At 40.9% G+C, this 27,536-nt stretch overlaps 1 protein-coding gene across 2 annotated transcripts in view; it reads left to right on the top strand.

Annotated features, from left to right (window-relative positions):
- Positions 1–27,536, top strand: part of PTPRB (protein tyrosine phosphatase receptor type B) — a 173,366-nt gene that overhangs the window by 117,400 nt on the left and 28,430 nt on the right. For both annotated transcript variants that reach the window (XM_073555525.1, XM_073555526.1), the window contains 10 exons: positions 3,523–3,672; positions 4,261–4,504; positions 9,515–9,621; positions 13,363–13,468; positions 14,355–14,432; positions 14,514–14,531; positions 14,622–14,703; positions 17,457–17,547; positions 19,961–20,037; positions 21,185–21,319. In XM_073555525.1, coding sequence (XP_073411626.1) covers positions 3,523–3,672; positions 4,261–4,504; positions 9,515–9,621; positions 13,363–13,468; positions 14,355–14,432; positions 14,514–14,531; positions 14,622–14,703; positions 17,457–17,547; positions 19,961–20,037; positions 21,185–21,319 — 1,088 coding nt within the window. The remainder of the gene's footprint in view (positions 1–3,522; positions 3,673–4,260; positions 4,505–9,514; positions 9,622–13,362; positions 13,469–14,354; positions 14,433–14,513; positions 14,532–14,621; positions 14,704–17,456; positions 17,548–19,960; positions 20,038–21,184; positions 21,320–27,536) is intronic.

The following is a 27,536-nucleotide window of genomic DNA, read 5'->3' as shown; positions in this document are numbered from 1 at the left end:
TTTGAAAGCCTCATGTACCCCTTCCTCCGCACAGGCTTCTTGCATGTCTTCGGGTACCTCGATCACAGATTTGAAGGTCGTGGTCTTGCTCTCTTCCTGGACAGAAGACTCTGGCTTTACCACGGACACTTCCCTCACTACAGTTGACCTGACCGGGTGACTGTCTTCTTTGGCTCTTTGCTCACCAACTTCAGGAGATTTTATCTCTTCGCGAGCCTTTGCCAAGATAGGTACCGGCAGTTCCGTCTTGTTATCACTCGGACCCAGCTGCTGCACATCTCCGTCCAAGCTCTTCTCCCACAGAAGACCTTCTACTACTCCTCTGAGTTCCTCCATCTCTTCCTTAAGGCTCTTGTTCACACTTTGCCAGGTGGACAGGTGACCTCTGAGCTCCAAGACTTCTTTCTCGAGCCCCTCCACCTTGTGCTCGGCCAATTGTCTCAAGATTCTCTCTTGTTTGACATGTTCTTCCACCGTCTCTTTTATTAGTTGTATCTCCTGATCTTGTTCTTTTTTGGCCAGCACATGTCGCACCACTAATTCTTTAACTATATCGTCAAAGGGTACCACTGAGTCAGTCCTATCAGTCGAGTGAACCCCCCGCTTACCCTCTGACTGTGTTTCTATTCCAGTTATCATCTCGATCAGGTTACCACCAGTCCTGTCACGAGTTTCAGTCAGCACAGCATTAGATTCTGTCCTAGTGGTGGCTACTGGCAACAACACGTCACAGTCACACCACACCGTACTGTGAACCCCCAAGACACTCTCTATCCGTGTGTCAGCTCCGCTCTTTTTGTTTACCACACCATTCTCATTCACACTTTGGAACGCTTCAGGTGACGTCAGGTCAGTAAATTCGTCTGACGCAATTCTTTCTCCAGTCGCCCCTACGTCTGGCCTGTCCACGTTAGGAGGCGTCAGCGTCTCAGTGTCTGCTAGCCCTACAGTAGAAACGTTTCTATCCTCCTGCCTCACATCTTTAAACATGACAAAGTCCCGGCGCCTCTCAAAGGTATGCACTAAGTTTGGTGGCATACTACCACCTTGGCACTCCCCCTTTGTCATCTCAATTAGGACTCTGTCCACATTATAATTCACGATGACCCCGTGGAGGCAGCGAACTCTGACGTTTTTTTCGGTCAGAGCTAAAACGAGCGGAGTACCTGTGAGAGTCACCTGACTCTTTGAGTCCAGCCTACCAGGGACTCCTTCCCGATGCAGCATCACGGTACACACCTGCGGCCCATCGTCACTATCCGGAAAGGATATCCCAATTCTGACCAAGTCATACACACACACTGCGGTACTCCAGACATACCCACTGAGTCATCTAGTGCTGACATTTCTTCAAGCTTGGCCCCTTTCTGGACCACCACCCCACTTTGGGTTGTGGCCCCCTCCTGGGACTCCACCCCTTTTTGGGTTACCGTGCCAATTTGGGACTCCACCCCTTTTTGGGTTACCACCCCAATTTGGGTTACCGCCCCCTTTTGGGTTACCACCCCCTTTTGGGTTACCACACCAATTTGGGTCACCGTCACCTTGCGGGATTTCCCCATTTCCGTTCTGCAGAACTTCTTATGCCACAGTTCACACAGTACAGTTTATTTTTTTATTTTTTTTTTTTTTTTACGATACCACACAAGTCTGTTGGCACCACCACAACTCCTGCTGTCACCGATCACCGACACCACCAGCTGCTGTTCACACATCCAGCGGCTGGTGTCACTGCAGCTCCTGCTGCGCCATCTTCGTGGACCCGCCGATCCACCGGAAGCCGCTTGTCCCCTTCGTAACCCCGCCGGGTTACCGGAAGCCGCTTGTCACCCTCGAAGATAAAAGAAACCACAAAAGCGCGCCCATAGGGCCTTACCAGTGCAGGTATAATGGGTATAAAGAAATAATACAGGGCACTCACCCTTAATAGTTGTGTAAAGCCACAACTACTGTATCCGCTTAGTCACATGCAATAAAGCTGCAGCAGGATGGTGTAGACAGACAGCGTCTGCTACCAATGCTCAGAGAGGAGATCCCAAAAAAGGAAAAACACCAGGTCCCTGTGCTGCGAGACTTTCGTGACCCCACTGAGCCACAGCAAGCACCTTCAGGTTTTGCAGAGGAAAAAAGAAAAACACATGCACGAAAAAACTCCAAAAACTCACGTATCCTGTCTGTGCGCTATTCAGGACGTACCGTCTCCGCCTGAGACCATCCAACCCACAGGGCACACCGGGTGCTATTCAGGGAGCCGACCCTCCTCCCAGGGTCTCCCAACACACCGGCCTCACCAGGTCCAAGGTCATATCACGTGTTCCAGGGATCTGATTCCTCTCCCAGAACCTCCCAACACTGACCCTCCAGGACCTTGCTCACTGATCCAGGTCAGTACAACAACGAACACCTGTCGTTACCTGTGTCGGCCACACAGGTCCTCGGGTACCTCTTATCCTCAGAGGCACCCTAGCAATCACCAGTCTCTTTCACTGAGCTGCTGTCAGTATACGGCTTCCACAACAGCCAGCCCTCCTGGCTTAGCGTTGCCAGCACTGCAACATGTGCTGTTGGAACCGCAGCCCTTAGCAACAAAGTTTTTTTTTTTTTTGGCAGTCCTTTTCCGTTGCCCCCAGCAACAAGGCTACTATATTGCCCGCATTCTCCACCATTTGTGAGGTAGTGCTGCCATTCAGGGTTGGGGGACACTCGCATGGCAGCGAATAATCACATCCGGCACAGGTTTCCATAAAGCAATATCACAGTCCATGAGATTTATTCATTATCATAAACCAATCACGATATGCAACAGTCTTATAGCAGACAGCAGGGTATCTTCACACTGGAGCTCTGCTCCCCTTTAGCCCTCCTAGTCACACAGGCTGTGCTTCATCTAGCCAGCAGGCTATACAATCTCTCAGTAGCAGTTCCGTCTCCGGGTTACCTTGCATGCTGCTTTACACTGCAAACGTTCCTTCCCTCTCCCTGGGAACGGTCACGCACACATCGCCATTAGTCACAGCGTCCACACGTGCTGTTAGTGAGGAGATCCTTCTCCACACGGGACCTTCCAAACTGGACCGATCAGGTCCCAGCATTCACCCTCATGTGACCAGACCTCAGGTACCTTATATGGTCCATAACCACACCCACAGGTGATCACATGGCTATGACCTCACCCAAGGTCCTATTGCACACAACCACACACAGGCTTCCCTGACACATTGTAACGGAACGTACTATTCAGCAGTACCTCTGCTGATCATTATGATCTTTCAGTATCCTACACCTATCAGGGCAATGGAAATGCTTATACGGCTGTCCTGGGACACCCACACAGCGCCCCCTAGCGGACACAGCGGTCACTGCACCACAATACATACACTGTATCATTGCACTAGCATCCACATATAGCATTCCTAAATGTTGTGCACCATATGATTGAGAAAAGTCCAGGGCATTATATACAGATCTGCACCACTTTTTTTTATTCTTTATTTACTAATTATTAATATTGCATTCTTCTAGGTCCTCCTCAGCCACCTCTTCATGTCAGAGTGAATAGAAAAGATGCTTTCATTAGCAAATCATCAATCCACTTCAGTTTTAATTGCAGTTGGTTCAGCGACACCAACGGAGCTGTCAAATACTTCACTGTGATTGTGACACAAGCAGATGGTAAGCCCATATTAAATCCAAATGTTTGGTACTACGCCTTCAGCAAACTATTCATTGGAAGCCAAGATCCATCGCTTAAGTTTCAATCCAATATATCTTGATGTAGATACCTGATGAGGGATATCGGGACATAACTATCATAGTTGTCTCTAGTCCATTGTAAATATAATCATCATTCACATTAATCACTGGATGCCGGTATAGGCTATAATGAGCGCCATGTCCCATTAATTGCTTACTAGGCACAGCTTTGTACATTTTCTGGTGGTCATGCCTGGTACTACAGGTCATTCTTATTCACATGGAGGCAGAGTAGCAGTGAGCAGAAGCACCAGGCACAGCCCCTACAAAATGTATGGACATTTGCTATTTCCCAGATTATACTGGAAGCTGCATCTATTTAGGATTGACACAATTTCAATAACCTGGGATATGTGCTGAAAACATGGATTATGTGCTAAACTGAGGTGTCACCAAATTAGAATGATCTTTATATCAGTATAATCATTAGAAATTATTTTTTAGTTGAAAAATATTATGCTTGAATGTTTTGGTGGCTTTGCTTCACAATTGTTCCATCTGTCATAGGCAATGACAATCTGAAGCCCGAACCAATGCATCCCCTGCCAACGTATAGCGATTACAAACGGAACAACTCTATTACAATCTACCAGACGGACTACTTCCCAAGCAGATGTGCTGAAGCCCCTGACTACAATATTCAAACATTCAAAATCCGGCTGGGCGGTGAAATGGAAAACTTGGGCGGAAAATGTGATCTAAATCATAATAAATTCTGCGATGGCCCCTTGAAACCACGAACGTCATACAGGTTAGACACAATGTAGTTGATTGAGTCCAAGAGAAGAAAACGTATGCTTAACCTGCTGAGAGATAGTTAAAATTGTGCAAAAATCCATAAGTATAGTTTGTGTGTTTCATCATTTTTTCAGTCAAACAATAATGGACATATATAAAATGAGCTTCATTCATAAAATCTGTTCATGTTGTGTATAGGAAAGATGTATATTTTTGCACCATGTTAGCCAGTAGATAGAAAAATATTCAGAATTGAGAGTCCTCAGTGGTTGATATATCTTTCTGATAGTCTAACAGCGACCGACACAACAGGCGGGTAAGCTGCAATTACCTGTCTGTTAGTGCTTAGGTACATTTTTTATTTTTTTGTAAATTCCCAGACATACCCTTTACATTGTCACACTCGGGTCAGGAGAGCCATGGCCAGTTCATGCACTACGTTCCAATCTCAGTCCGATTCATATGGCCGTCTGACTGCGCCCTTAAGAGGTGTAGGTGTGGCACTCACCCCTAGGCTCTAATGCCTGAGGAGGCTAAAGGCTCTCCGACTACATAACAAGACATTCTTATCATTCTTATAAATATCACATAGACAGATGGGGCCTGCTACAAATTTTATATTGGGACCCAGGGGCTTAATGCGTTTACCTTGTATGTGCAGGTGCTTCTCACAAAATTAGAATATCATCAAAAAGTTAATTTATTTCAGTTCAATACAAAAAGTGAAACTCGTATATTATATAGAGTCATTACAAACAGAGTGATCTATGTCACATGTTTATTTCTGTTAATGTTGATGATTATGGCTTACAGCCAATGAAAATCCAAAAGTCATTATCTCAGTAAATTAGAATACTTTATAACATCAGCTTGAAAAATGATTTTAAAGTCTGAAATGTTGGCCTACTGAAATCTATGTTCAGAAAATGCACTCAAAACTTGGTCGGGGCTCCTTTTGCATCAATTATAGCATCTGTCATGGTCCAGTCCGGAGTTTATTTTCTGCAGTCTTCACTCCGGACTGGTCATGAGGGAGTTAATCTCCTCAGCCTCGTTCTGGAGCTAGCTGGGCTATTTCAGTCTCTCACAGCTTGCTGACCAATGTTAGTGATAGCTCAAGCTTCCAGTTTAGAGCCTCTGACCCTTGTACCTTGGTGATCCTCCTGCCTCTGACTGATATTCACGTGTATGACCCGAACTGATTTCTGACCTCGTCTCTTGGTATTCGTCTCTGCTGTTACGTTCCCTCTCTGGCATCTGACTCCCCAGCTTGTACCCCAACCACGTATTTCGTCTCACGTTTTGGACCCCGTGCTCATGTTCTGGCTTTCTGACTCTCGGCTTGGTATTTTGACTACGTGTATTGCTGCTCCTTCTGGTACGTCTGCTCCTGCTAGTTTCTGACTCGGTTCGTCTGACTATTCTCTCTCGTTACTTGTGGCACCTGTGCTGTTGCTCAGGGTTGCTGCTCTTAGTGTGTGACCTCTCTTCCCTCACCAGCTCCCCCTGGTGGAGGTTTCACTACATTATCACTAACCCATACATTTAAACGGAATTTTGCACTTTTTTTTCTTTGGTCATGGATTTGCTGCATAACTTGGGAGATCAATTGTCCAGTTTGACGCAGATGACGAAATACGTGGTCAGGATACAAGCTGGGGAGTCAGATGCCAGAGAGGGAACGTAACAGCAGAGACGAATATCAAGAGACGAGGTCAGAAATCAGTCCGGGTCATACACGTGAATATCAGTCAGAGGCAGGAGGATCACCAAGGTACAAGGGTCAGAGGCTCTAAACTGGAAGCTTGAGCTATCACTAACACTGGTCAGCAGGCTGTGAGAAACTGAAATAGCCCAGCTAGCTCCAGAACGAGGCTGAGGAGATTAACTCCCGCATGACCAGTCCGGAGAGAAGACAGCAGAAGATAAACTCCGGACTGGACCATGACAGTATCAAAGCGGTGTGGCATGGAGGCGATCAACCTGTGGCATTGCTGAGGTGTTATGGAAGCCCAGGTTACTTTGATAGCAGCCTTCAGCTAGTCTGCATTGTTAGGTCTGGTGTCTCTCATTTTCCTCTTGACAATACAGGTTAAGGTCAGGCGAGTTTGCTGACCGATCAAGCACAGTGATACTGTTGTTTTTAAACCAGGTATTGGTACTTTTGGCAGTGTAGACAGGTGCCAAGTCCTGCTGGAGAACTAAATTTCCATCTCCAAAAAGCTTGTCGACAGAGGGAAGCATGAAGTGCTCTAAAATTTCCCGGTAGATGGCTGCGCTGACTTTGGACTTGATAAACCACAGTAGACCTAGACCAGCAGATGACATAGCTCCCCAAACCATCACTGATTGTGGAACCTTCACACTAGACCAAAAACAGCTTGGATTATGTGCCTCTCCACTCTTCCTCCAGACTCTGGGACCTTGATTTCAAAATTAAATGCAAAATTTACTTTCATCTCAAAACAACACCTTGAACCACTGAGCAATAGTCCAGTTCTTTTTCTCCTTGGCCAGGTAAGATGCTCCTGGTGTTGTCTATTGGTCCTGAGTGTCTTGACACAAGGAATGCGACACTCCTAGCCCATGTCCTGGATATGTCTGTATGTGGTGGCTCATGAAGCAATGACTCCAGTAGCAGTCCACTCCTTGTGAATCTCCCCCAAATATTTCATTGGTTTTTTCTTAACAATTCTTTCAAGGCCACGGTTATCCCGGTTGCCTGTGCACCTTTTTCTACCACACTTTTTCCTTCCACTCAACTTTCCATTAATATGCTTGGATACAGCACTCCGTGAACAGCCAGCTTCTTTAGCAATGAGAAAATGGAAACGGTCTTAGGAGCGCAGGAAAGAGACTCAGACAAGAGATGGGGGTAAACCACAACGCGTTTCGACGGAGAATCCGTCTTCCACCTGATGAAGACGGATTCTCCGCCGAAACGCGTTGTGGTTTAACCCCATCTCTTGTCTGAGTCTCTTTCCTGCGCTCCTAAGACCGTTTCCATTTTCTCATTGCTCCTATCCTCCATTGGAGGTTTTCGGCTGGAGCTCCAGTGGAGACCTGACATTTTTGTCTGCCCCTGGGTTGCTTCCTAAGCACTCCTCTATGACCGCTTATCACTGACTCTTATTAGCTTCTTTAGCAATGACCTTTTGTGGCTTACCCTCCTTGTGAAGTGTGTCATTGACTGCCTTCTGGACTTCTGTCAAGTCAACAATTTTCCCCATGATCATGGAGCCTACTGAAACAGACTAAGGGGCCTTTTTAAACGCTTAGGAAGCCTTTGTAGGTGTTTTTGTTAATTATTCTAATTTACTGAGAAAATGACTTTTAGGTTTTCATTGGCTGTAAAAGCTATAATCATCAACATTAACAGAAATAAACACTTGAAATAGATCACTCTGTTTGTAATGACTCTATATAATCCCATATATGAGTTTCACTTTTTGTATTGAAGAACTGAAATAAATTAACTTTTTGATGATATTCTAATTTTGTGAGATGCACATGTACCTTGATTTCAAAATAAATAGTGATGAGCAATCGTGATCAGAGGACGTGTTGTCTGAGCACGCTCAGGTTTTTCTGAATTTCTCTGCGATTCTCGTATATTATATTCGAGTCCTTGCGGCTGCATAATTCGTGGCTGTTAGACAGCTGCAACACATGTGGGGATTTCCTGTTTGTTAGGCAATCCCCGCATGTGTTGAGGCTGTCTAACAGCCACGAATCATGCAGTCACAGGGATTCAAACATAGTAACCAAGTACGCTTGAGATACTCGAATAACACCTAAGCATGCTCGGATAAGATAGTATCCGAGCACGTTAGCTGATCACTAAAAATAAACCTAATATTTCTGATAGTTTAAGGCTATGTTCCCACAATGAGTTCTAGATGAATTTTTGTCGCTATGTATTTTTGCGTCATCAGTTCCAGTAAAGTGGATGGGATTTATAGTAAATCTTCTGTCGACTGCACTTTTTTTTTACTCAGAGTAAACTGACCTGCGGTAGATGTTCCAAATCCCCAACATGTCAATTTCTCTTGAGTGTTCTTTGCCTTTTTTGCCATAGATTTGCATCAGATGATTGGAAAATCCGCAGGTAAAAAATGCATGTGTTTTTAGTACGTTTCCATGGTGGAAATGCATCAAGGAACCATGTAAGCAGCACCTGAGATTGTCAATAAAGTGTTGTCAAAGCATCAAAATCAAAGCAACTTTATTTAAAACATGACACACCAAGAAGAGAAAAAAACGCAGTTAAAACGCACTAAAAAAATTAAAAAACGCAAACAACTTAATTTCAATAACAAGTTCAGAAATTCTGCAGCTTTAAAAACTCACCAACCATGGGAACACAACCTAAAACAGGTAAAACCTCTGTTGTTTTTTTAGAGAATTGTGCACAGAAAGAAGTAGTGAAAGTTGACAGACTTTTGACAACTTTCATCTGGTGCTAGGAACATTTAATTTCTTAGCAAAGTAGCTGGCATCTGACTTATTTGTACATTAAGGCAAGTGGGAGTTGCTAAAGTTGTTTTGCATGTGCTCAGGAACTTCAGATTTACACAATTTTTTTCTGATATCCTCTGTCTGTTCTCCAGCATATGCCACTGTTTTTCCAGAAAGGGTGATAATATTCCATTATTCAGATCTTACAGATCTACATTGTACTTTTGAAAGCATACAGGGGTCTTGATATTAAAGCTTATTCATCAGTAGAGAAACCCATGCATCACGCACCATTGAATCCAAGCATCATGATCATGAACTGGAGGACCTCTACATTGTTGTATTTTATCTTGTCTGACATTATATTTGACCCCATCATGGTAAATGTACATTAATATTTTCCACTTTTTGTGCATACAATATTTGTATGTCATCACATGCTTTTTCTAGATAATTTAGTGACAAAGAATGTTCAACTGGTGGAGAAAGGTAGAACTTGATGGACCTAGGTCTTTTTTCAACCTATGTAACTGTGTAACTTGGTGCTTTGATCTTTTTCTTTTAGGATTAGCATTCGAGCTTTCACACAGTTGTTTTCTGAAGAGCTAAAAGAATTCTCAGATCCATTGTTCGCTGACACTTTTTTTTCCTTGCCAATCACAACAGAAGCAGGTGAGGAAATGTGGTGTCCAGCGTCCTTCTCAGTGCATTCTTATTGTTTATACCATTAAAGGGTTATTTCCATCATCATACATTGTTAAAATTTGTTATGAAAAATCTTTTCTGTTCCAAGTTCTTTTAATTTCATTGTTCACTTTTTGTTGTTAATTTACCAGTCACCTTCACAGTCTATCTGATGTGGCTGGTCGTCTAGACAAGGAGTGCATCCACTTGGTATCTCTTTCCAATAGAACTTATAAGCGGTTCGCCTCAAGCACCGTTCCAGCATTTTTATTATTTTACTGCTGAAGTGGTGATATTAATCTAAGTTTCCTGCACCCAGTATCATACTTACTAGTAGCCATCTTCATTTTGCTCCTGTGGTCTTCTGCTGTTTGTGACCTGCCGGATCGCTCCAGTGGTAGATGGGCGAGCGGGAATTCACTACTCAATATAAGGGTTTGTACAGACGACCATATTTTCAGTCTCACTACAATCCGACAAAATATTGGATCGTACTCAGACCAATGTTATTCTTTGGGGTGGTAAAAATTGCACCACGCATGATTTGCATCCATGACCATGCAAGAAATGAGTCTGTGGAAAAAATTGGACCGGACTTGGATGATATTCGAGTGCGGTGCGATTTTCGTGGACTGACAGAATGGAGAAGATGGAGAATTTTTTTTCCATATTCTCCTCATCCGAGAGAATCGGATAACACTATGCTCACACTATGAATTCACCAATTATACACTATTAAAAGATATCTTTATTGGTATGCATTAAAACTTGTAAATACTATAATATAAATATACCTCAAATTGTGAAAACACAAAAAGTGATAATAAAAAAGATATATCAAGTAGTCAAGAGCAGAGAGGATCACCTTAATATGTCCGTTGCTCTTGTTCTACCTGTTTGCGGAGTTTGGCACCATCTTGAAACGCAATTAAGGACCCCGCTCCTCATTGACTTGCCCTGTTATTCCCTATCTGGCCCTATACAATTGTTGAAAAATGGAAACAGCTACAGCTTGAAGGGCTATGCTTGAATAGAGCCTCCTATAGAATGACACCATGCTAGGTACATCAGTAGTACACCATTTTAACCAGTAGTGCCTGTAGTGGAAAAGAAACTATCTCTTATCCAAGAACAATACAGGCATTCAGGACTGAACTGTATCAGTCAGTTTGCCATAAATGCCATTCCTGGACCAGCAGCAGAGAACCATGGGTAACAATATTAACACAGTTATAGTATTTACAAGTTTTAATGCATACCAATAGAGATATCTTGTAATAGTGTTTAATCAGTGAATTCATATGCAATAAAATACACTGTTCACATTTAATTATTCGGTGATTTTCTATGATCACACTGTGATCAAACTCTTTTCAGAGTGTGGAGAGATTGTGATTAGCATAATCGGGCCTATTTTCTAGGATGAGAGAAAATAGAGTGGTGTGTAGCCCAAGTCTGAGAGCCAGAATGACCCTCATAGACTTACAGTGAGAGCTTTACCTCTGACTTACGGTTAATCTGAAGTTGCGCTAACAAGATGGTGGCGCAGGACCCGAGCGGCATTGGGAAGAGCTGATGGTGACAGCTGGTAAGTATAATACTGGGATCGTGAACCTTAGATTAATGGCAACACTCCAGCTCTGAAATAAAGAAAAAACACTGAATGGTGGCTTCAGTTGACACTACAGTGCTCTGATTTTACAGATGTAAAGCCTCCGCACAGTGAGTTGAAGATCTTGAGGTCATGGTCACACATTGAGTATATGGTGAGGTTTTTTTTTACCTCAGAACATGTAAGTCAAAACCAGGAGAGGGTGATAAATACAGAACTGGTGACGTGTTTCTATTATACTTTTACTCTGATTGTTCCACTCCTGGCTTTGGCTTTACAAATACTGAGGTAAAAAACTCACCAAATACTCAACATGTGCATGTGGCCTAAGGCTAAGTTCACACTTGCGCACCGGGGCTATGCGGATGGCTGTGTACTTCCTCCCTGAAGATCCGCCCACTTCTGCACTTCTTCTGTTTAAGTCTGCTTACTTCTGCATGCGTCCTGCATACCTATCTTTACCATTGGTTACGCAGGACATGCGGATGTATGCGGATACATTGTTTTGACGAAGTACACAACCATCCGCAGAGCCCCGGTACGCAAGTGTGAACTTAGCCTTAGACAGTGTCTTGCAGAATACTGAGAGTACTAGACATGTATTTTCATATTGTAAATACTGGGCATGTGAGACCACCAATGCTAGACATATAAGGTGGACAATCAGTATGTAACAGATATATCAAGACATGGAAAATTCTAACTGAAAAAATGTAGCACATGGCACATGGTAACAGAGCAAATTCTTATTTATTTGTGAACCCCTTCACAGTAAAATCTGCATCGTAGTACCAGTAGTTACCTGATATTATATTATAATCTGACTATTTCCTCATAAACAAGAAGAGTCCAGTAATAAATCTGACAGGCTGTAGAAATGTCACATTCCTTTCTGCTACACTGCGGACCCATAAGCTTCAGGGGCAATTCTCACTTTAAACATTTATGGCATATCCATTTATGACATGAAGCTGAGGAAGGATCCTAAAAATATTTGTAGAATAAAAATTTTCTTTTCCATAGAAAATCCTCCTTCTACCTGTTGAATTTAGGCTTAGTACCTTTACTCCATCCATTTTATTACTGTTGTAAAGGAGATAATACATCTTATGTCTAATTTCAGTTAAAAATATTTTAGCAATTTTAATTTTTGTATTTTCTTCTTTTATCACCTATCGTCAAAATTGGTATTACTCTATGAAATCACAGGCTTAGCTTCATTAGAAGTATAAGATGGCAACCATGAGTCCTTCAAAATGGCTAAACATCTGCGAGTGGCACTAGGTCTACTTGCTGCTGTTAGAGTTTCAAGCATCTACCAAGTATAATCCGGGCTCAGAAGCTGAGCCCGCTCCATATATGTGGACCTTCCATTGAACATACAGTGTTTTTTACTATAGTATAGCCACTTATATGGGATGTAAATTGATGGGGTCAACGTCCTGAGACCACTACCAGTTTACAGAATATTTAAGCAGCTACAACATATTAAAAAAAAAAAAAACATTTAAATATTAGTTACAATTTAAGCATCTTGACAACTTTAAAGTATTTATAAATACCAGAAGGAAGCCTTTGAATTTTAGCTTAAAAGACTCAACAACTATAGAACCACGACGGCCTCTTAACCCTTCTACTCCCATACATTTTAATAAACAAAGACTGGCTTTTATGTTTAATATTTTGTCTTATGGTATTTGTCTGCACTGACTGGAGGTGCGTTACAGAAGGAAAGATATTGTTTCTGTAAAACTTGTCCAGTGCTAATCAAGTATGGAACCCTTTGTGAATCTGTAAAAGACAGTGGACAAGTATAATAATAAAACTAAATACTATTTTAAGCAAGTGTATTATTTAAATACAGGGTGATATGAACAGTAGGATAATGTAGATTTTATAAATAAGCAAAAAAATTAGAAAAAGCAAGTAACAGATAAAAAATATTGGTATGTTATATTTATATTCAACTTGTCCTGCTCACAAACACATCCATTCAGTGAAATAGCACTCTTAACATTTGGGATAAATCAGAATGCATAACATCTGAAATAATATAATATATGATATAAAGCTAGTTTGTGTTTAATAACCATTGTGGTGCTCTTATGACTTGGCAGAGCCGTTAGTAGGAGTGATTGAAGGTGTCAGTGCCGGCTTATTCCTCATCGTTGTCCTGATTGGAGTCACATCTTTACTGATTTGTCGCCAGAAATGCAGGAGAGTGTAAGTATTCATGCATTACATAACCAAAATCTTCGAAAACTGACAGTCAGGTGATCTGTGGTTCAACCTGTAGTTTAGAAGAAAGGAATATTACAGTGGCCACAATATTAATTGGTTACTAGATGATCACTGTGAGTGAAAACATTGTAACTTGAGAAAATAACTAGTAACTGGTTCTGAAGCTCCTAAACTGTCAACCTAAAATTAAAAAAATGTAAGGCGCACTTTTTTCCCCCAAAAAATTGGGGGGGAAATGGGGGTGCATCTTATAATGCGTATATACCTTACCGGTACCATTGCTGCAGGCTGGGATGAGGGGGTGCTGCTGTGGGTTTCCCTGGCGGTGCTGCCCGGGGTGTGCGGCACTGCTGTCAGGGGTATCCGGTGCTGCGGAGGGGCTCTGCCAACATTTCATTAAAGTCCAGAGCCCCCGGCAGTTCTTCCATGGTTTCCTGTGCAGTGGATTCCGGGAAAACGGGGGGCGGCGCATGCGCAGATGGAGATCTCATCATCAAGATCACGGGATTTCAGTGCTGAAATCTACTAGACAGCCAACCAGAGCATGAACTTCAGCAGTACAGTTGTTTTAACATAGACATGCCTTTGCTGAGTGGCTGAGTGGCCCAGTCAGTCACATGTGCCGCTGATCACGAGTGTCCATGGCATCGTGTGTTCAATGTGTAAGTTACCATGGTTCCGGAAAGATCACTGTATGTTGTAAATATTGTAACCAGAAGCCCTTGTAACTTGAAAAACTACAATACATGTAAAGCATGAAAGGTGATTCATAGTATCTTTTTTGTATGTATTTAATTTACTTTTGTAAACCACTCACAGATCTCAACTTCATGAGTGGGCTAAGTACAAAGCGTTCTTTTTCTTCCAGCTATGATCAGGGTCAGATCAGAGCACAATCGCATAGAGAAATGCCATCATCTTTACATCTTAACATCGCTCATAAAGGGTAAGAAAAACTGTACACACTTTCCTCTTCCCACAATTTTCAAGCTAACAAGTATTTATACATATTGTTGTTTCTTTATAGCAACAAGCGATCTTCCAGGTAAGCAAACATTCTCAAATACCTCTCTTCAATACCTTAAAATATGATTGGCATGTTAAATCTAATTTTACTTATTTGCTTACATTTTAGTCCAATCAAAGCCAACCAGTTTGAGGTTCATTTCAGCAAACTTCAAGCAGATTCTAACTACCTGCTCTCCCAAGAATATGAGGTTCGGAGCCCAAAAATATACATTATCTTTAATTATGACATTGTTTTTTCAGGTAGTATAATATAGCTGTAGACCTTATGGCCCTGATTCATCAAGACTGTCTTTCTTCATGCCCTTCTTAATGAGGGGGTAGGGTGGAGTCAGAACCGCCTGATTCATTAAAAGTCAAACTCAAAAATCTTACGATTTTTCAAAGCGTTTTACACCAGTTTTCTTGCTTAAAATCTTTGATTAATCAGGGTCCATGTTTACAATTTAATATACAGTGGGTGAAATAAGTATTGGACATGTTACCAATTTTCTAAGTAAATATATTTTTAATTGTGCTATTGACTTGAAATTCTCACCAGTTGTTGGTAACAACTAGTGATGAGCGAGTGTACTCATTACTCGAAATTTCTCGAGCTTGCTTGGGTGATCTCCAAAGTATTTGGATGTGCTCGGAGATTTCCTTTCTGTCGCAGTAGCTGCATGATTAGCTGCTGCTAGCCAGCCTGAATACATGTGAGGCTTGCCTGTTTGTTAGGAAATCCCCATATGTATTCAGGTTATCTAGCAACCGCAAATCATGCAGCTATAGAAACAGAAACAAAATCTCCGAGCACATCCAAATACTCGGAGATCACCCGAGCATGCTCGGGAAATCTCGAGTAATGAGTATACTCGCTCATCACTAGTAACAAACGATCCAATCCACACAGGCAAAGAAATCAAACGACAGATGTCCATAAATTAAGTTATGAGTAATAATGAGAAATTACACAGAAAAAAGTATTGAACACACTTACTAAAATGTATTTAATTTTTCACACAATAGCCTTTATTGGTGATGACAGCTTCAAGACACCTCTTGTATGGAGAATCTAGTCGCGTGCATTGATCTAGTGTGATTTTGGCCAATTCTTCCACTTAAACACTCTTCAAATCCAGAAGGTTCTGTGGGATCTTCTCAGCGTCAGTTCTTTTCATAAACCTTAGATTGGATTAAGGTCAAGTAATTGGCTGGGTCATTCTAGCAGCTTTGTTTTCTTTCTCTGAAATTAATTGAGAGTTTCCTTGGCTGTGTGTTGGGCTCATTGTCTTGCTGAAATGTCCATCCTCATTTCATCTTCATCATCCTGGTATATGGAAGCAGATCAAGCATGTCCTGAATCGTTTGTCCATTCATTCTTCCTTAAATTATATGAAGTTTGCAGTGCCGTATTCTCAAAAACAGCTCCACACCATGATGTTCCAATCTCCTCACTTCAGTGCTGTTTTTGGGGTGATATGCAGTGCCTTTTGGCCTCCAAACATGGTATCCAAAAAAGTTAAATTTTGGTCTTAACTGACTGGACTATATTCTACAAGTATTTCTGAGGCTGGTCCAATTGTTGCTGAGCAAACTTTAAACATGCTTGAGCATGCTTTCTGTTCAGCATTGGAATCTTGTGCGGTGAGCATGCATACAGTACAAGCCATGGAGGTTGAATGCATTACTTATTGTTTTCTTTGAAACAATTATACCTGCTGACTCCAGGTCTTTCTGTAGCTCTCCACGGATGGTCCTTGGCTCTTGGACAAATCTTCTGATAATTATTTTCGGTCTCCTCTGTCTAAAATCATGCGGGGAGCACCTGATCATGGCAGGTTTATGGTCAAATGATGTTCTTTTCACTTCCGGATTATGGTACCAACAGTGCTCACTGGAGCCTTCAGTAGTTTAGAAATTCTTCTTTAACCAGTGCCATCAGTATGTTTTGCAACAATTAGGTTGCGAAGGTCTTAAGACAGCTCATTGGTTTTACCCATCATGAGATGTTTCTTGTGTGGCACCTTGGTAATGAAACACCTTTTTAGAGGCCATCAGTTGATATTATTTTTCACTAAGTGGCAGGATTGCTTTCTAATTACTGATAGATTTCAGAAGGTGTCATGACATTTCATTGCTTTTTTCACCTCTTTTTCTTCATGTGTTCAATACTTTTTTCCTGTCTCATTTCTTATTATAACACATAGCTTAATTTATGGACATCTAAGGTTTTATTGCTTTGCCTGTGCGGATTGGATGGGTTGTTACCGTCATCTGGTGAGAAATTTCACGTCAATAGCGCCTTTAGAAATATATTTACTTGGAAAAATTGGTGATGTGTTCAATACTTATTTCACCTGCTGTAAAAGAAGTGACAACCTTTTCATGGGCTCTTGATAATTTCCCAAAAATATATGCAAATGTTATAAATGCCTGACTGCTAGGTGGGACAGCTGCTATGTAAAGATTGAATAGAGTAAAGCCCACATATTTCTGCTGTTCTCTCATTGAAGTCTATGAAAGTTACAGGAACGCTGAGAAAAAATCCTACCTGACTCTGGCTCAATGATGAATATGAAGCAAAATTATAGTTAATCAATAAGACGTGGATTATAATATTCTATATTTTCAAAATGTAGCTTCAAAATGAAAAATGAATATCCCACACTAGGGATTTCACACTAAATAAAGCACTGTGTAGTTTCCTTGCCGCAGATGTTAACATGTGGGATCATGTATTACTTCTAGTGACAGAAGAGCACTTTCTCTAACCCTATTTTTCACAGTTAAGTATTTATAGAGTAATATGTCAAGTTACAGTTTCAAGAACTTCCAGTTACAATCAATTGATGATTCTTTTGCTAAAGGACAAGTCCTGTTGAATCAATGACCCTATAACACAGTGCAATGCGGCAGTGTCTTCAAGAGAAGTTAAAGCCTTTCTGTTACTTTCGTTTTTCAGGATCTTAAAGATGTTGGACGAAACCAATCTTTTGACATAGCACTTTTACCAGAGAACAGAGGGAAAAATCGATATAACAATATACTGCCTTGTGAGTATTTTTAATTTAGAAACACACCGCATTACAAAGGGAAAAATGCTAATTCTATATATATATATATATATATATATATTGATATTTACTCCCATCATGAAATAAAGCAAGCATTTAATAATTACTTTACCCTGGAAAATGCGCTATGTATGAACCAGAGCTGTTCTAAACGCCCCCAGGTCACAATCAGGTTGCAGCAAACCCACTTAATAGTGATGGCGGCAACACAGGTTCAAAATACTGATGAGACAACCACACAACCTACTAATTAATTAAGGGTGTGATTTCTTATTATTAAAATTCCACACAAGAAAGGCTTGTATAGGGTTCTGGTCCCACACATTTAGTGCACAGTGTCTGACTTAAAGTCAGTGGCGTAACTAGAGTCTGATGGGTCCCATTGCAAAATTTTGACCTGGCTCCCTCCCCCTCATGCTGGTCAGATGTATGGGCCTTTGTAGCATTCAAAGTCCTATAAGAATATACAAGTTACACCCCTCTCCCATTAATTATTAATGTCCCCCATCTTGGGCTCCTTCCTGGTATATATGTACCCCATCCTGGACCCACACAAGTATATATGTCCCCCATCCTGGCATGTATGACTTCCATCCTGGTATATATAACCTCCATCCTGATATACATGTTTGCCATCCTGTTACATATGTTCTCCATCCTGGGCACATTCTGGTATATATTCCCCATCCTGCTATATATGTCCCTTATCCAGCACACCATCCTGGTATATATCCTTCATCCTGGTATATATGACCCATATCCTGGGCCCATCCTGGTATATATAACCCCCATCCTGGCATGTATTTTCCCCATCCTGGTATCTGTCCTCTATTTTGCTCTTTAATACATTAAAAAAAAATTATACTTGCCTCCCATCTGCTCCACCGCTAATTGGCGTCCTCTTCTGAAGTCAGCAGCTAAATTCAGTGTGCAAGCGACAGTCACTGCCATGCACGCCCAATCACGTGCCGATGTCAGCTGCTGGCCTCTGAGTGACCGGCAGCGTGTATCGCAGTGCAAGGACCTGGGTGGTTCTCTGCGCCACAATACACTTCAGGTAAATGTGCGACCAAGGAAGCACATCCAGTTGAAATTTGTTCTGGCGATGGTGGGCCCCCTACCTGCATTGTAATCATAGTCACAGATGGCACTTCTTTACTGCAAGAGCGCAAGAGCAGATAAGCCACTGAAAGAGGTGTCTGGCAGCTGAAGTTTTGAACTCTCATTGACAACATTTAGGATTGATTTACATGGACCTACCCGTAGCACAAAATGACCTGTGTAAACAGATTTAAACGACTGCCTATCAGTGAAGGTTTAGCATAAAGCCCCCGTCACACATAGCGATCTCGCTAGCGAGATCACTGCTGAATCACAAGTTTTGTGACGCAACAGCGATCTCACCAGCGAGATCGCTGTGTGTGACACTGACCAGCGACCGGCCCCCCTGCTGGTTATCGCTGATTGTCCTGGAATTGCCAGGACACTTTTTTGATCGCTGGTCTCCCGCTGGCCAGCATGCATCGCTGCATGTGACAGGCGGGAGACCAGAGATCAACGATCAGCGCGCTGGTAACTAAGGTAAACATCGGGCTTGTAAGTGGCGCACAGCGCTTAGAAACCCGATGTGTACCTTAGTTACCAGCGTGCTGGTGCAGGGAGCTGGTAACCAAGGTACACATCGGGTACCGTGCGCTGCTTAGAAACCCGATGTGTACCTTGGTTACCAGCTCCCTGCACCAGCGCGCTGATAACTAAGGTACACAGTGGGTAACTAAGCGACGTGCATCGCTTGTTACCCTCCTGTCGCTGGTGCTGATTGCTGGTGAAGCTGCCTGTTTGGCAGCTCACCAGCGATCATGTAGTGACACACCAGCGATCCTGACAAGGTCATATCGTTGTCGGGATCGCTGGTGCGTCACTATGTGTGACGGGGCCCTTAGTCTGTTTACACAGGCAGACCGCAGTTAGCAATGCAGACTAAGCGATCTGTTATAGATTGTTCAGTGCGCATAGGCTGCCATAGTTCTGGGCAGTGTGAGTCCTGTTTCCCCAGCTGCCGAGAATGATGATGTTTTGTGATGCGCAAAGGTTAATTTCACCCGATGCACAAACGTTTTGCTTGTTCATTGTGTGATCAGCAGCTCGTTTTCACTGAAAGATAATTGTGCAATGGGCATTTTTAAGAAACAAACTTTCAGTGGGAATGCGGCCACAGGCACAGTCAAATCAATCATGCATTCATATGGGTAGGTAAAAGTAAATGAACGTTGTATTGACAGCTTTATTGGTTTAGTACCTATCAGTTGATTTTAGTAACATGTTATTACTGTATTGTTTTCTGCTAAATTTTCCAGCAGTAGTCACGACATTTTCATCTGTTTTTCTATAGATGATTTCACGCGTGTAAAACTCTCCAATGTGGATGATGATCCATGCTCTGACTACATAAATGCCAGTTATACACCGGTAGGTAACAGTTTCAGCATTTTTGATGTACTTGCTGTAGTTTATACTATGAACTGTTGGCTCAGATGTGAAAATTATATAACAGAATTACTGATCAAGCTTCCGGTCCTACATCTACACATTATTCTGTTCTTGGACAAAACCTTATTCATTGTCCATACTGATTATAATGTGGATTTTCAGGGCATAAAGCCACAGGACAGAAAATAATTAGTCCTTTTTGCATGAACAGGAATGTATTGTACATTGAGAATATGTTGTCAAGTTGCTCCACTTAGTAACAATGAAAATATTGTATTGAAGGTAATATTACTATTATTCCTACCAGTAATTACGGCATGAACAGGAATAACCTAATCTGGGATAATACTAGAAGACTCATTGCAATGTAAATGTAGTATAACTACCCTATTTTACTATCCATGACATCCCGTAATTGAGTTCACTCCATTATAACATGCTGGTAAAAATTATTGATAAAACATTATACATACTGTACAGTACATGTTAACCATTATTTTTATCATACTTTATGGACATATTGATTGTTATAATATGTTTGTAATACTTTCTACGAGTTGCATATAACCTAATGTTAATACACTAATCAATTTGCTAAAGTACTCCATTCATGGCAGCATACTATTAATCACCAATAAAACAATTAAGTTGAATTATGCCAATGGTGAAAAGTTAAGTATCATTCATGGTATTATAAAATGAAACATTTCTACATAAGAGGCTCATGTAGTTTATGAGAAGTGTAAGTGATTTTCTGATTAATAGAGATGCATATGATACAGGAACAGTCCATAGAGGTGCAATGGGTCAAATCCATGCAATGTTTCCTCATCAACAAGCCAAATCTGGATCCCAATGATCTGGCTAGTCTTATCTCCTACGACTGTTCGAACATTGGACTGATGTGGTGAGCAGCCGATGGGAGGTCTAAAGTAACTCTGAGTGGTCATAAATTCAGGAAAACTAATATCCATACATGCAAAGTATTGCAAGAGTGAAATAGAATCCATATTTCTTTTGTACTTGGACAGTACCAAGCTTTGTTGTGGCTGTACGGTTGGTGTAAATGAACAGTCACTCTTGTCTCTTACTGTTTTTTTTTATTGTGCAACTTTTTGTGTTGTAGGGCAACAACTTTCGTAGAGAATATATTGCAACCCAAGGGCCTCTTCCAGGTACCAAAGATGACTTCTGGAAAATGGTGTGGGAGCAAAACGTTCACAACATTGTAATGGTGACTCAGTGTGTGGAAAAAGGACGGGTAAGTGGAAGATAAGACACTTAGATAACTTTATTTTTGAGGGAATGCGTAAATTGTTAAAAGGCTGGTTTGAATAAAATAGATAAGGGATATAATGAGACTTATCCCACGGAGTGACCATAACATGATATCCTATTTATCATAGGATACTGTTTATTATTGGATTCATTTTAAAGCACAATTCTAAGGATATGTGCACATGTCTTCTTCAGGAGGCTTCCACTCCAAAAACTGTCTCAAAAAGGTGCTAATTAAACTCCAACAAGAATGAGCATATGCATTTCTATATGAAAACGATTCTGTTGTTAATCTGTTCAGTCTTTTCAGTGTCTTTCAACCACTTCAGGTGATGCCATGTGGTTATCAGTAGTGAGCAGAACATTCCTCAGGTGTTTTCTGCACTGAAGATGCTTTTTGCTTCAAAAATCACCTGTGGTATCTTCATTATTGAGTAGAGTTAAAAACAGTCGGGAAATACTAATAAAAAGACGCCACAAAAACAATGAAAAAGTTCTCCAAAAAGTGGAAAAAATACTCAGGAAATGACAAAAAAGCGCTAAAGCCATGTGCATAGGTTGAGTAGATACCAGGAGTGGGTGATAACTACAGAAGTGGTGACGTGTTTCTATTATACTTTTCCTCTGATTGTTCCACTCCTGGTTTTGGCTTACAAATATTGAGGTAAATACATGGTAAAATAATACAAGTAATTTTAAGTTCTTGGTGACAATGTAATTATTTATCCATGACTTTTAATTTAATTTATAATCATGCAAACATACTGAAATACAGTGGGAAGGGAAAGTATTCAGACCCCTTTAAATTTTTCACTCTTTGTTTCATTGCAGCCATTTGGTAAATTCAAAAAAGTTCATTTTTTTCTCATTAATGTACACTCTGCACCCCATCTTGACTGGAAAAAAACAGAAATGTAGACATTTTTGCAAATTCATTAGAAAAAACTGAAATATCACATGGTCATAAGTATTCAGACCCTTTGCTCAGTAACAAGTTGAAGCACCCTTTTGAGCTAGTACAGCCATGGGTCTTCTTTGGAATGATGCAACAAGTTTTCACACCTGGATTTGGGTATCCTCTGCCATTCTTCCTTGCAGATCCTCTCCAGTTCCCTCAGGTTGGATGGTGAATGTTGGTGGACAGCCATTTTCAGGTCTCTCCAGAGATGCTCAATTGGGTTTAGGTCAGGGCTCTGGCTGGGCCAGTCAGGAATGGTCACAGAGTTGTTCTGAAGCCACTCCTTTGTTATTTTAGCTGTGTGCTTAGGTCATTGCCTTGTTGGAAGGTGAACCTTCGGCCAATGAACTTTTTTGAATTTACCAAATGGCTGCAATGAAGCAAAGAGTAAAAAATTTAAAGGGGTCTGAATGCTTTCCGTACCCAATATAAGAAGGTCATCCTTGTCTACAAAAACTTAGTTACTAATAGGTAAAATATGTGCCGCAGTTGTTGTCATGGCCTAATTCATCCAGTGAAGATAGTAGACATAAAACAGCAAATAAAAAGTCCATTGTAATAAAGGGTGTTCAAAACTCAGGCATTTATGGCCCATCCAAAGGACATTTATTGTATATGTCTAAAATAGGAGATCAGACATTTATGCTATAGATTTCTGTGACAGGAATAATTTTTTAGGTGGCATGTAAAAGGAATATATTGAGGGTAAACCTTGCACCATCCCCTCTCCAGCAAGTATCTGTAAAAGTCCACGAACACTGCAAGATTTTCATGAACGAGTGTTCCTATGAACGCTTGTTTCACGATAACCTTGATGTTTAAACAGGCTCCCGATCACCGAACAAAAAAAGTGAAATAATCATTTAATGAAATGATCTTCTGGTTTGCTAAAAAGATCACCGTTCTCGGCAGCACATCGTCCTGCATAAATATGATTTGTGCTGCCATGAATACTAAGGGACTATTGCGGATTAGTCAGTCTGCATCTGAAGAACAATCTGTTGGTTTAAACAGGCTATTAGGTGACAGCCGATTGGTAGATGCTAATCGGCAGTGGTTTAACGAAAATCTGTTAATATAAACCCAACTTTAATGGCAGAATATTACAAAAGTGAAACCTCAAATAAGTTAATAGCATTCATAATACTCAGTATAAAGAAAAAGAAAGAATATAGAAGAGCTTAAATGTTCATGTTGACTACATGATTGGCTCCACCGTAGTTCTGTACTAGTGCCCATTGGATTCCTGTAGTAAGCTCGGCATAGCGAACGGATAGTCACATGACCTGCCACGAGAAAAGACACTGATTTAACGTGTTCATAAGACATCAGTTTATAAACATAATTCACTAATTGAGGCTGGAAAAGCTAATTGAGGCATGTCAGGGAGTCACAAAAACACTGAACTTTAGGAAGGCAAAGTTTGACCAGCTTAGAGATGCCCTTAATCTGGTTGACTGGGACAATGTCCTCAGAAATAAGAATACAGAAAATAAATGGGAAATGTTTAAGAACATCCTTAATAGGCACTGTAAGCGGTTTATACCTTGTGGGAATAAAAGGACAAGAAATAGGAAAAACTGAATGTGGCTAAATAAAAAAGGAAGAGGGGCAATTAACAGTAAAAATAAAGCATTTAAACTACTAAAGCAGGATGGCACCATTGAAGCTCTAAAAAACTATAAGGAGAAAAATTCTTTATCTAAAAAAATAATTAAAGCTGCCAAAAAGGAAACAGAGAAGCACATTGCTAAGGAGAGTAAAACTAATCCCAAGCTGTTCTTCAACTATATCAATAGTAAAAGACTCAAAAGTGAAAGTGTAGGCCCATTAAAAAATTGTGAGGAAAGTATGGTTGTAGATGATGAGGAAAAAGCTAATATATTAAACACCTTCTTCTCCACGGTATTCACGGTGGAAAATGAAATGCTAGGTGAAATGCCGAGAGACAAAGAAAATCCTATATTAAGTGTCACCAATCTAACCCAAGAAGAGGTGAAAATCCAGCTAAATAAGATTAAAATAGATAAATCTCCGGGTCCGGATGGCATACACCCACGGGTACTAAGAGAACTAAGTAATGTAATAGACAAACCATTATTTCTTATATTTAGAGACTCTACAGCAACGGGGTCTGTTCCACAGGACTGGCGCATAGCAAATGTGGTACCAATATTCAAAAAGGGCTCTAAAAGTGAACCTGGAAATTATAGGCCAGTAAGTCTAACCTCTATTGTTGGTAAAATATTTGAAGGGTTTCTGAGGGATGTTATTTTGGATTATCTCAATGAGAATAACTGTTTAACTCCATATCAGCATGGGTTTATGAGGAATCGCTCCTGTCAAACCAATCTAATCAGTTTTTATGAAGAGGTAAGCTATAGACTGGACCAAGGTGAGGCATTGGATGTGGTATATCTTGATTTTTCCAAAGCTTTTGATACCGTGCCACACAGGAGGTTGGTACACAAAATGAGAATGCTGGGTCTGGGGGAAAATGTGTGTAAATGGGTAAGTAACTGGCTTAGTGATAGAAAGCAGAGGGTGGTTATAAATGGTATATTCTCTAACTGGGTCGCTGTGACCAGTGGGGTACCACAGGGGTCGGTGTTGGGACCTATTCTCTTCAACATATTTATTAAAGATCTGGTCGAAGGTTTGCACAGTAAAATATCGATACTTGCAGATGATACAAAACTATGTAAAGCAGTCAATACAAGAGAAGATAGTATTCAGCTACAGATGGATCTGGATAAGTTGGGAACTTGGGCCGAAAGGTGGCAGATGCAGTTTAAGAATGATAAATGTAAGGTTATACACATGGGAAGAAGGAATCAATATCACCATTACACACTGAACTGTAAACCACTGGGTAAATCTGACATGGAGAAGGACTTGGGGATCCTAGTTAATGATAAACTTACCTGGAGCGGCCCGTGCCAGGCAGCGGCTGCCAAAGCAAACAGGATACACATGATGAGAGCATTATACTGCCTCTGTACAAATCTCTGGTTAGACTGCACATGGAGTACTGTGTACAGTTCTGGGCACTGGTGCTCAGGAAGGATATAATGGAACTAGAGCGGGTACAAAGAGGGCAACAAAATTAATAAAGGGGATGGGGGAACTACAATACCCAGAGAGATTAGCAAAATTAGGATTATTTAGTCTAGAAAAAAGACGACTGAGGGACGATCTAATAACCATGTATAAGTATATAAGGGGACAATACAAATATCTCTCCGAGGATCTGTTTATACCAAGGAAGGTGATGGTCACAAGGGGGCATTCTCTGCGTCTGGAGGAGAAAAGGTTTTTCCACCAACATAGAAGAGGATTCTTTACTGTTAGGGCAGTGAGAATCTGGAATTCCCTGCCTGAGGAGGTGGTGATGGCGAACTCAGTCGAAGGGTTCAAGAGAGGCCTGGATGTCTTCCTGGAGCGTAACAATATTGTATCTTACAGTTATTGTTAGGTTCTTTAGAAGGACGTAGAGCTGGGGATTTATTCTGACAGAATTTTATAGGCTGAACTGGATGGACTAATGTCTTTTTTCGGCCTTACTAATTATGTTACTATGTTACTATGTAAGTGCAGGCAAGAGGAACGTATCCACAGGAGAAAAGTGCAAGTAAAGAATTAGTAACATAAATATTAGTATTGTCAGCACGGTGAGAATTAGGAGGAAATATTGAATAAAGCCTAGAAGGAGAAAATTACTCCCACTTAATATACATATAAGAGTAACTCAACACCAACAAACAAGACACTTTCATTAAAAGAAAAAAAGAGGAAAACCTCCCTAGGAGTCGTCCAATACCTCCGTTATTTCGGCATTATATCAGCGCCTGAGAAGCCACGCTCCTCGTAATTCCCATTTTAATGAGATATAAAATTGCTAGATGAAACCAGCACACAATAGAAACACGGCATTACATGATATTTTAATGGCCAAAAACATGTTTCAGGGAATAATTTAACTTCGAGTGAAGGATGGAAGCAAATGATAAAATATGTTCTAAAGGCCAAGGTAACCTTTACAAAATCATTGAAAGCAGGAAATGCAAAAACACGCGGTGAACTTTATATATTCTCATCATTTTTGAAAATGGACTTTTTCTTAAAATGAAAGAGATTTTTTTTTAAATGGAGGGGCACACATAATCTAAAAGTAATGATTTTATATTACTTTTTCTGGGAGATAAACATTAGGAAATATCAAGATGTTTTTAGCATTTAGTCTATGATTTATGTACTTGTCCTGTTCAGTGGCATTAGCAGTTGTTGGATTTTGTTTGACATAGTGTCAGGTACACCATACTCTTAATATTAATATTTAAAACATAATCTAATATTTAAAGACTTAATTCCACCATTTTTCCGGGGCACACCGCTGAAATGCGTCCTGGGTCGCAGTTTAACAGGGGGCGGTGCACTCCTTAAGACTGGCAGTCCAGACCAGTGGCATCATCACACCGCTACCCTGAACTGTGAACTCTCCTATGTTGCTAGCGTGTAGGCACTGAGGCTGACAGGACCTACCCATCTGACCAGTTTCAGAGCACTATAGCTTGCCAACACATGCTTCTTGCTCAGGAAACTGACCACCTTTGATGCACCCTGGTAACATAGGCAACAGTTTTTTAGCTATAAAACTAAAAATCCCTATATTCTTGAGAACAGAAAGGATTTTTAATTAAAGATAAATGAAAAAGTTACTTGTTTTTGCAAGTTTTTGTATTTTTACTTATTTAAAAAGTGGAGACAACCTCTTTAATAAATACAGTAAAGTACACCAAAACTTGAGACTTCCATACACATCGGATGATAGTTGATTGAATCCACTGATATAGATGGGATCGGTGTGGGTTTCCATCTGATATACATGTGCCCCCCAACTCTCCTCTCAATCGACGATGTCAGATGTGACAGGGATTGTGTTGTTGGAGTTTTAACATATGAGCCTTGTGCCTTCACCTTTGCTTATGCTTTTTATGCACATGTTGACCGTGGCCAAACTCAGTGCTTGGACTCCAGTGAAGAAACAGTGCAAACTCATCTGAATATATACTGTCCTGCCAACTGGAAGAAATCTGTTGCAAGTTTTAGCTTATAAACTACTTTACATACATCATAAACTTGGTCTCAGGGCTCAAACACATGGTGGAGTTGTACTTGAAGCTTGTAAGGAGCATGTTTGGCTCCTTAGTATACAACAATATTGGATTCTAAATATACAAAG

Source organism: Dendrobates tinctorius, unplaced genomic scaffold, assembly GCF_039654945.1.
Source record: "Dendrobates tinctorius isolate UK_male_01 unplaced genomic scaffold, ASM3965494v1 ptg000224l, whole genome shotgun sequence".
Classification (NCBI taxonomy): Eukaryota; Metazoa; Chordata; class Amphibia; order Anura; family Dendrobatidae; genus Dendrobates; species Dendrobates tinctorius.
Note: the sequence above shows the minus strand (reverse complement) of the source record. Positions and strands in the feature narration are given on the sequence as shown.